This window comes from Frankliniella occidentalis, unplaced genomic scaffold (genome assembly GCF_000697945.3).
Source record: "Frankliniella occidentalis isolate FOCC.00 unplaced genomic scaffold, Focc_3.1 Scaffold29, whole genome shotgun sequence".
Taxonomy (NCBI): Eukaryota; Metazoa; Arthropoda; class Insecta; order Thysanoptera; family Thripidae; genus Frankliniella; species Frankliniella occidentalis.
In genome coordinates this window covers 2,508,619-2,518,014 of record NW_026267159.1, presented here as the reverse complement: position 1 = coordinate 2,518,014, position 9,396 = coordinate 2,508,619, and the positions used below count along the sequence as shown (strand labels likewise).

General features: G+C 51.7%; 1 protein-coding gene across 2 annotated transcripts in view; it reads left to right on the top strand.

Annotated features, from left to right (window-relative positions):
- The window catches only part of LOC113205326 (acetylcholine receptor subunit alpha-like), a 116,552-nt gene that overhangs the window by 67,774 nt on the left and 39,382 nt on the right, over window positions 1-9,396 (top strand). For both annotated transcript variants that reach the window (XM_052265665.1, XM_052265664.1), the window contains exon 3: window positions 6,152-6,291. In XM_052265665.1, the coding sequence (XP_052121625.1) occupies window positions 6,152-6,291 (140 nt within the window). The remainder of the gene's footprint in view (window positions 1-6,151; window positions 6,292-9,396) is intronic.

The following is a 9,396-nucleotide window of genomic DNA, read 5'->3' as shown; positions in this document are numbered from 1 at the left end:
CGTAGTATTCCAAAAAACTGCTGTTTTTACCTCATTTCAACAAATTTGGTGAAGTCAGTCATTTTAGCATCGGCCAACCGTACAAGGTGGAAAAGAATAACATTGCATTCTAAGTATGTGCACTCTCTTTATTATTTCAAACGAAAAATAACACTGAAATCCGTTTTGTGATAATTTTACTGATTTTTTGCGATAACTGGTGTTTTGCGATTCCCACGCTAAAGGGTATGATAACCCCCAAAAATGTGATAAACGTATCACACAATTGTGATGAAATCATCACAAAAACTGTAATAAAAAGTTATTGATTAATTTTTGTGATGATTTTATCACAATATAATGTGATACTTTTATCTCATTTTATGGGGTTATCAGGCCCTGCAGCGTGGGAATCGCAAAACACCAGTTATCGCATGGTTTTGTGGTAAAGTGTCGCAAAACCAGCCTCAGTGAAAAGCTTTGAGTGATGAATTAGATGACTCAGTTAAAGAAACGCGCGAAATTTATCGTAAAATCTCGTTTTGAAAATACTACGTGACTTCTGCCGAACCCCCTCCTACCCCCCCGTGACCGATCGTAGTATTTTGCCAAACCCCTCCCCCCCCTAAAACCGGTCACGTAGTATGGGTACGATCCCTTATACATACATTGTAATAATGAGTGAAAAGAGAATAAAAAAAAACATAAGCAGTAGTTACAACAGAGATAAAGCAAGTAAGTAAAGTGGTTAGTTTGGCGAAGAGCATTATTGGCATGATTTTATAAGTAATTTTGTAGGAGTACATTGTTTAGATGATATTTCAGTTTGCAGTGGTTATTGTCTTTTAGGTAGCCCCAGCTTTACATAGTACGGAGTAATGTGCTCAAACCTTGTGGCAGACGTGATAAAACGAATACAGGCGTTTTCTGCTTTTTGGATCTTTTCATAGTTAGTTTTGCTCATGTCAGAGTACAGTTGAGATCCGTAATCCAAAAGGGGCATTATCAGGCACTGAACAACATTAAATCTAATAGATGACGACAAGTAAGATATATTTCTCCTGGCTTGTGCAAGTATAGTGAATACTTTGTTAACCATCTTATTGCACTGTTGTCTCCAGCTGAGTGTTTCATCGAAAAGTATTCCCAAGTTATTCACCTCTTCTTTGTACGGCACCGATACATTGTTAATATTTATAAGAGGAATATCTCTACTAGTTTTTTAAACTTGTTCACAAATTTGCGAGACCCTATCACAATAGGCTGGGTTTTCCCCACGTTCAAACATATATTATGCTTTGCTATGTATGTAGATAGGTTGTTCAGATCTTCATTGACTAGTAAAACTGCTTCAGCCGCATTGTCTATTCCAAATTCCTTATAGATTTGGGTGTCGTCCGCGTACAGGTGGTACTTGCAGTGACGGAGGCTTGTAGAGATATCAAATAAGTATAGTATGAAGAGGAGCGGTCCGAGCACACTTCCTTGTGGGACCCCGGTTTGCACCATCGCCCACTCGGATATGAAATCTTCGCCTGACATGACATAACTCGTTGCATCCGACCTGTCAAATAATCCTGTAGCCACTTGAGGGAGGGAGAGGGGGAGGGAGAGAGAGAGAGAGAGAGAGAGAGAGAGAGAGAGAGAGAGAGAGAGAGAGAGAGAGAGAGAGTTTTTTTATCGAAACCGGGGACGTCAGCGAAAGGACGGGCGGTGTATTTTTATGGTGGCTCCTCAAAATCTGAGCAGGAGTTTCCCTGAAACTACACCAATGGAGAATATGTACTTCCTTCCAAAGAAGTTCCTCAAACTAGGAGGATTTGGAGATCGAGGAGTAGGACGATGAGGTCGAGGACGAGGAGGAAGGAGAAGGAGCGGAGGACGACGATGAGCAGGAAGGATGCCGCCCGCCGCCCTGCACAACCCCGCCTCGGTCTGTAATTGTTTTCAATAACAGGGCCGCTGGGCTCGGCGCGGAGCCCCGGGTGTAACGGCGCGCTGCCCCACGCCGCCCTGCTCCCCAATCGACCCAACTGTTCCGATTCCGGCTGCTGCTGCGTAATAATTGGCTGAGCGTCTCCCGCCGCCGAGGCTGCTCCCGCCCTCATCAGCTTTCGCCACGGGCCGAGCCGCGGCCACTTTAAAGATGCACACCGGCCCCACCGCGAGACTTCTTGCTCGGCGCTACTCAGACTGTGCCGGATAAATTCTCCAAGCTTCCGCGCCGCGCTTTAGGCCCCCAGGGCGCCGGAAATCTCTCCTCCTCGTTCTCGTCCGCCTCCGGATCACAACTACTCCGTTACTTCCGATTTCCTCGTTGCTCGGAACGCGTACTGCGGAAGCCCTTCTCCTGAGAAGCAAGAGAGAGGCGGTTATCGCATAGCGACGAAAGTAGTAAATGATCCCGGGACAACGGAAGATTTCGAGGAGTTCAAGTCAAAAGAATGAAGTACAAAAATCTCAATAAATGTGAGCCATTAAGCCACACACATCACAAACAGAGGCACTTTTTAGGTTCTTGGGGAATTTCTGACTTTAAGGTGAGACTGTATTGATTTTTTTTTTCATTTTTTATTTCACTCAAAAAGTAGAACTGCTAACATGGGACTAAATGGAAAAGGTGACTTAGAGAAGTTGTAGACGTCATTACTAGATTTCATTGTGATTTTTTAGGGTCAATACATTAAAAAATCAAGGGATTTTTGGAAACCTGGTGACTTTGTGGTCTGCTGTTCCATTGAGGAGAACTCGTTATTTTGTTATTATGTGATTTTTCTCACCGTTCTTTTAGCCTTAGTTAGACCACTCTGTATAACGCGAGGCTAGTCCGAGCCGAGGTGGGGGTGCGGGGGCGGGGAGGCTGGGGGCGCATTCCGCCGGGTCCAGTTAGAGTGAGGGGTGGCAGGGCAGGGTCATGCTGCGCAGGGGGCTGGTCGGGGAGGGGTGCACATTGCGAGGGAGGGGGTTGGGATCGCGAGGTCCGTATCCGCCACTTTAATTATTCCGTGGCCCCCAGCCTCATGGCCGCCTCATGGCTGCCTCATGGCCGGGGCGGGGCGGCGTGGCGGCGTGTGGCGTTGGTGGGGCTGCCAGGTAGCAGGGGGGCTTATAGGATATTAATGCGGGCTATAAGTTACCTTCCCGGGGGCGTTCTTGTGCTCCATCTCACCAGGCAGAGGTCCTCATAAGAGTCAGCAGCGAGCCGCCACCCGACCAAACTGCGTACTGTACGGCGCATCTGGAGGTCCTGGAGGAGACGTATGCTACTGTCCTTTTAAAACATTTTGTCCTGACCTTTTATCTCTCTTCCTCTCTGATGCCTACGCGCACTCGTTCTTTTTATTTCACTCGGAGGGATGTTGTAAAGTATACACTGGAAAAGGGTGAAAAGTCGCACATTTAAAGGTGTTTTTCAAGGTGTAGTGCCTAAACCTGCTAAACCATTATAAACTACACCAAAGACCTCATTAGCACCTTTAGGCAAAATACTCTTATTCTTTAATACCCATCTAAAGGTGCGACTTAAGCATCTTTATTTTTCCAGTGTAAAGGCAGCAGAGAGCCTTCTTCCTAAATGTAGCACCAATTGTAGTGCTTTTATGATTATACGTAAAACACATTGTGGCTCCAGCTCGGCACGGCGGGAAAGGGATCGCCCGAGGCCTTTCCTCGTCGGTTCTGGGGGGCCTCATCAGAAAACGTCGGGAACAATATGAAACGTTGCCGTGATACTCGCGCCCCCACCCCACCCCGCCGCCCGCCGTGAGCAGCTACGCTGCGCCACGCAGCGCCAAGTTCACGCTGCCCCAGGGGTCGGCAGCAGCAGATGGCGCCGTTCCTAAGGCAAAAGGAGGAGGGGGGAGAACACGCACGAAAATTAAATGGCAGCCCTGGCCGGTCTCATCCGCTCACCGAGGACGTCTCCGCGTCCGGCAAACGCGCACCGCTTCTTGGAATACTCCTCGCAGGAGACGGTGCAGTTTTCATTAATTTTCCTTCAGTTGACAAACCTTTTGTAAATAAATTTTGGGGTTTTAGGAAAAATAAATCGGATCACAAAAAAAGGGTTTATCCAGAACGTAGGCTACGTTTTAGATATATTATCGGCAAACTATGGTAGCGCTGCGCCTGCGAGACTCAGCCTAGCCAGCCCGCGGTACACGCATACACTGCAGAGAAGATGTTGCGTACCTATCAGGCGCTTGTGATTGCATCGGCTGAACTTGGCTTTAACTTAAACGATTTTAATCTGCTTCCTTAAAGAGAACGCCGAGCCAGATTTTTCTTTCACTTGAAATCATTAAATTATTATATTCTTATTAAAATCAGAATGGTATTTTGGACGTGAAAGTGCGGGCTGTCGGTGCTGTGCAACGTGAGATAGAAAGCTGGCGCCAAGACCACGCCACGCTACGCTACGCCACGCCTTGGACCGACATAGAAGGTCATTAGTCAAGAGGTTTGCGCGCCAAGCTTGGCGTGCAACGGGCAACAAACACACTCTCTCTCTCTCTCACTCACACACACACACACACACACACACACACACACACACAGAGATGAGCGCGGGACGAGATAAATACCTTCTGTTGCTTTTCAAGCGCCTCATGCGAGGATTACAAATTTTTCCTCTCCCATCTCTCACCCTCTGCCAGCGAGGAGCGGCCCGGGAGCCCCGCGGGGCTGTCAGGGGGTGCGGAGGGGCGAGGGTAACGGTCGGGGGGAGAGGGTGGGAGTGGGGCGGCGGAACGGGCTGGTCGCTTAAAACGCTTTCAAAATGCAGGGCAGAGAAGCTTTCACTGCCCGCGCACCTGTGTCCGCAGGGTCCGCAGCGCACGGGGCACACCTGCTGATACGTGAGCCGGGCGTGAGCAAAGCATTGCGGGAGCAGAAACGGATGAATTTATTACACGTTTTAATGGTCGAAACTTGTTTGTCGAATGATTTACAGATGCGGGCTTTTTCGTTTGCCAATCTTCCACCGTCGTCACATACTTACATGTAAAGAATGACACCACAACAAAACGTGTGTGGCTTGTCCCGATCCTAATTCCATTATTTGCTGTTCAAACCGTTTAAACATATATTTGAAAACCTTCGATAGCCTTCGTCATTTTTAGAATAACAAAAAGGCGTTTAACGCACGACAAAAAACAAAACGTAAAGTTTACTCATAATATCAGCACATAGCATATAGGGATTTTATGTCCCCTACCGACCTGCTGCTAATAAAGAACGTACTCTTGGAAAATGAAATGGGCTACAGTACTGCGAAGAGTGGTCGTAGCAGACGACACCGTACCGGTCTGAGCACTCTAATGCACTCCTTCTTCTCTCTCTTCCTTTCACCCCTGCCTTTCTCTCTCACACGCGCCCTCGCACACACACACACACACACACACACACAGTTGCATGGGGTGGACAAATTAGCGCCGTGCCGGGGACAGACCTTCCGCTTCACTCTGATGCTGCTGGCTGCTCCCGTCCCTCCCTCGTGCCACGCCCCGGACCCGTCACGCCGCGCTGCGCTCACGGGGGAGAAACGGGGCAGAAAGAAGAGGAAGGAGGCCAGCAGCAGAGATAAGGGAACTCGAACTGACTCGACCCACTAATGGACTCGGCATGCCAGCGTACCCCTACGCTGCCCCACCGTCCCTCCCTCCCCGCCACGCCACGCACCGCCAGGCTCGTGCTCAGATGACACTGACCTTGACAGCGCCACGCTGCGCCGCTGCGCCACGTCTGGCGAGGCGTGGGCGGGGGCCAGGCCACTCCGTAGTCTCTTTGGATGCCATCCCCCACCACCGAAGGGGGAGCCAACGATTCCCTTTCATGAGCGAAGAAAAAGGGGTAAATCAGCGCTGCGAACGGGGGGTGGGGGAGGGGCGCTATGCCTTGTCCTGCTTTCCCCACCCTTCTCGCACCCCGCCACCCCAAGCCCGCAAGCCCCAGCTAGAGAGCATGGCAGGCGGCCAGTTTACCTCTCCACTGCTGAACTTTCCACATCATTCTAAATTTTCCCGAGAGCAAAGAGCGCTTGAAAGTCACGTGTTGCGAACAGCCAGAGGCTCTTTGCTTCGCCTCGTACGTGTCCTGGTGGGCATAGGACCGAAATCCAAACTTTCTGTTTCTGTTTTGTTTGTTTTACCATTTGTCGTTTTCCTTCCTGCAGGCTGCTCAGGGAACCCGGATGCAAAACGCCTCTACGATGACCTGCTCTCCAACTACAACAAGCTCGTCCGGCCCGTGGTCAACGTCACAGATGCCCTCACCGTCCGCATCAAGCTCAAACTCAGTCAGCTCATCGACGTGGTAAGTGCATATTTTTTTATAATTTAACAAACCGAAAAAAATGTGTATACCGGTATTTTGGCTTAGGCCTTACCGGGACACACTGTTGCTAAAAAGTCATCATCTCAAATTGTCGTACCGCGAGCACTGCGGTGGATCGAGGTGGTTAGGGTGAGGCTCGGTTTTCCAACAGGGTAGCGCGTCGTGCTGTACCTGCTCCACCAGGGCCTCTTTGCTCCTTGTTTCTTGTTGCGCTGAGGCGTGGCGTGGCGCGGGGAGTTGTGCGACGGAGCAAGGCGGGGCCGGAGGCGCACGACCATAACCTCATATATGGCGTGTGCGCATCACTCCACTAGAGCAACGCAACTGGAAAGGAAGGAAAGAGAACGCGGGGAAAAAAATCAGATGTAATGCAAAGCAAATAAGCAAAAATTCACACATGGCCATTTTTTAAAAGTTAAAAGCATAGTGGCACAGCAAGTTGTACTCCAACGTCATCCAACATGCTGTTGGGTTTTTAGAGTATATACCTGCAATTTACTGTGTTTAGTCATGGTCTCCTGATATCGTCACGATATTCCTATATAGTGCCACCGCCAGCTGTATCTGTTCGCACCAAGTAAGCACTATGAGCAAATTTTTATCTGATTTTTGCTGATTTTTTTTCCGTTGGTTTTCCGCTATTGTATTGAAAGGAAGTATCAGGAGGAACGCCCGCATCTTTCGTGATCAGTAGCTTCACAAAAATCAACGAACGATTGTTTCTGTTGCTCTAGCAGAAAAATGATCGTGAGCGCCTGGTGGGTAGGCAATATACTCTGGTTACACGCTTGCGTGTCTTGCGGGTGTGCCTACCCGGAGGTTCGCAGGCGCTAAAGCTGCCCCGCTGCCACGAAGAAATAGAAAAAAATGCCTCAGTTCGGCAACAGGGGTGTAGGCTGAGCACCTTGGCATGCTCGGCATGATAACTTGCACACGGCGCGCACGCTATAGGATAGGATATTGAACAGATGTGGGCCGGTCCCCCCCTCCCCCTTCCGACCACCACCACCACACACACTCTGCGGCAATAAGTGCGAGTGGGTCGCACGCCGTTCGCGGCACGTGGTGGGCCAGACGTGTTTCCATGGATACATCTCCATACGCTTGCACATCGTCATCACTTGATCCATTTTATCGCATTTTCACCATTTTTAAAAATAACTTTTCTAAAGAAATCGCCTTGGTCGGTGCTTTTGACTGACCTGCCGTGTATTAAGATGGATGCGAGAAAGACCGGGAATGGGGTGAGCGGAGCGGATTCTACCTGCGGCGCCCTGCTGCTCCTCCTGCTGCCGCCGGCGTTGCAGCCCCCCCCCCCCTCTCCCCCTCTCGTATCTGAGAAGCAGATATTGGCCGGGAAAGAAACGTGGAAAAGCACTATGAAAGGCAACAGCAGAGCCACAGACAGCAGAGGCGCGCCGGAGTGCGAAGCGTTCGCGGGGAGGAGGAGGAGGGGGAGGGGGAGGGGTGGCGCGGGCGTGCTGGACCCTGTTGCTCGGCCGGGCAAGGGGGTGAACGGAAGGAGCCGAGTGGCAACTCAAGGAGCATTAAAAGCTATACAGCGAAACAGGAGTATAGTTCCGCGGGCCGCGCCCGCCTGTAGGGCTCACCCTCACGTTAAGGGGAATCGCGCGTACGATATGGGGATTTGTGTCAGCGGGCACCGCCGCTGGGCTGCCTGAGCCGGGGCGCCTTCAGTCAGACGTGGATAACGGGAAGCGGCACCCAACAAAAACAAATCTCTCGGAGATCTGCCCGTCGCTGTGTGGGTACCGAGTTCCCTCCACCCCGCATCCACTTCGGCACCGGGCCACGGCCGGGCCGGGTCCCTTGAGAAATACACCGCCGAGACGTGTGCGTCATGTTCTGCGTAGGGCTGTCGCTGTCACAGAGGTCTTTTCTTCTCCCCCCCCCCTCCTTCTCCCTTACCCGTCTCCATCGCTTTCCTCTCGCGGTCTTGCTGCCGGGAGAATATATTTCCACGGGATGCGCGCGCCTCGGTTCACGACTAAGGCGCACTTTATGCCGGGTTTTGTTGGGATCTGGGTAGAAAAAGCCGAGTGATAAGATAATTCAGTCGCATGTGCAGCAGGGAAAAAACATCTTTCAAACGATACAAAGTAGTAGCACACTTAGAGAAGTAAGATTATATATGTTATTCCTTGCTCAACAGTTACCTTTCAACTTTGATGTCCACATGTGGTTGGCCCGCTATAGTGCGCTTAAACCTGGTTTCCCCCTGGCCATGAGCGTGGAGCCTTCGTTACTTGGGGAAGGGTGCGTGGTAGCGGTGGGGATGGAAGCACGGAATGCAGCCGAGCTGCTGCTGACCCCAGCGGCCCGGGGTGCCCCGAGCACCGGCGGTTAGGCCCCGCCGACCTCTCCGCTGGATTCCGCCCCCGCCTCCGCTTCACGCGGGACGCGGGACGCGCGGACCGGGCCGATCCAACCATGATCAGGACACCGTCGTCAGGCCGGCCCAGCCCGTTTGGGGTCGGAAGCACTTGCCGGGGTGCGGTGCGGCGGGCGGGGCGTGGCGGGGTCGGGTTGCGAGGCGTCGGGAGACCTCTCCGCCCCTCCCCGCTCTCCCGCCTGTCCGGCTGATATGAGGGGAGCGCGCCGGGGATATCATAGCCGTGGAGGAATCCCAATATAATCACTCCTACTCTGTGCTCGCTCCACCCCACCCCACCTCACCCTACCCCGCCCTACCATCCGCCCTTCACGCCGCTCCATCCCGCTCCGCCAATGAGCGGCTCTCCAACGCCCCAGACGGTGACGTCACGAGGCTCTGCAGTGCCCTGTGCGAGGACAAGGGTGCGGAGGGCTTGTTTCAAGCCTGACGCGGAAACGAGGAGACGGCGCGGAAAAGAATAAACGATACGAGCGGGAAAAGACCAGAGGCATGAAATGGCTCGTCTGTCCTCTCATTCCCTGGCTGCTTATCAGCTATCAATGCGAATAGCGCCACTGAAGCAACGCCCTTTCTAAAGAAGGCTTCACACTCCTCTCTATCCTTCCATTTCTCTGCCCAGCACCGCCTCTCTCTCTCTCTCTCTCTCTCTCTCTCTCTCTCTCTCTCTC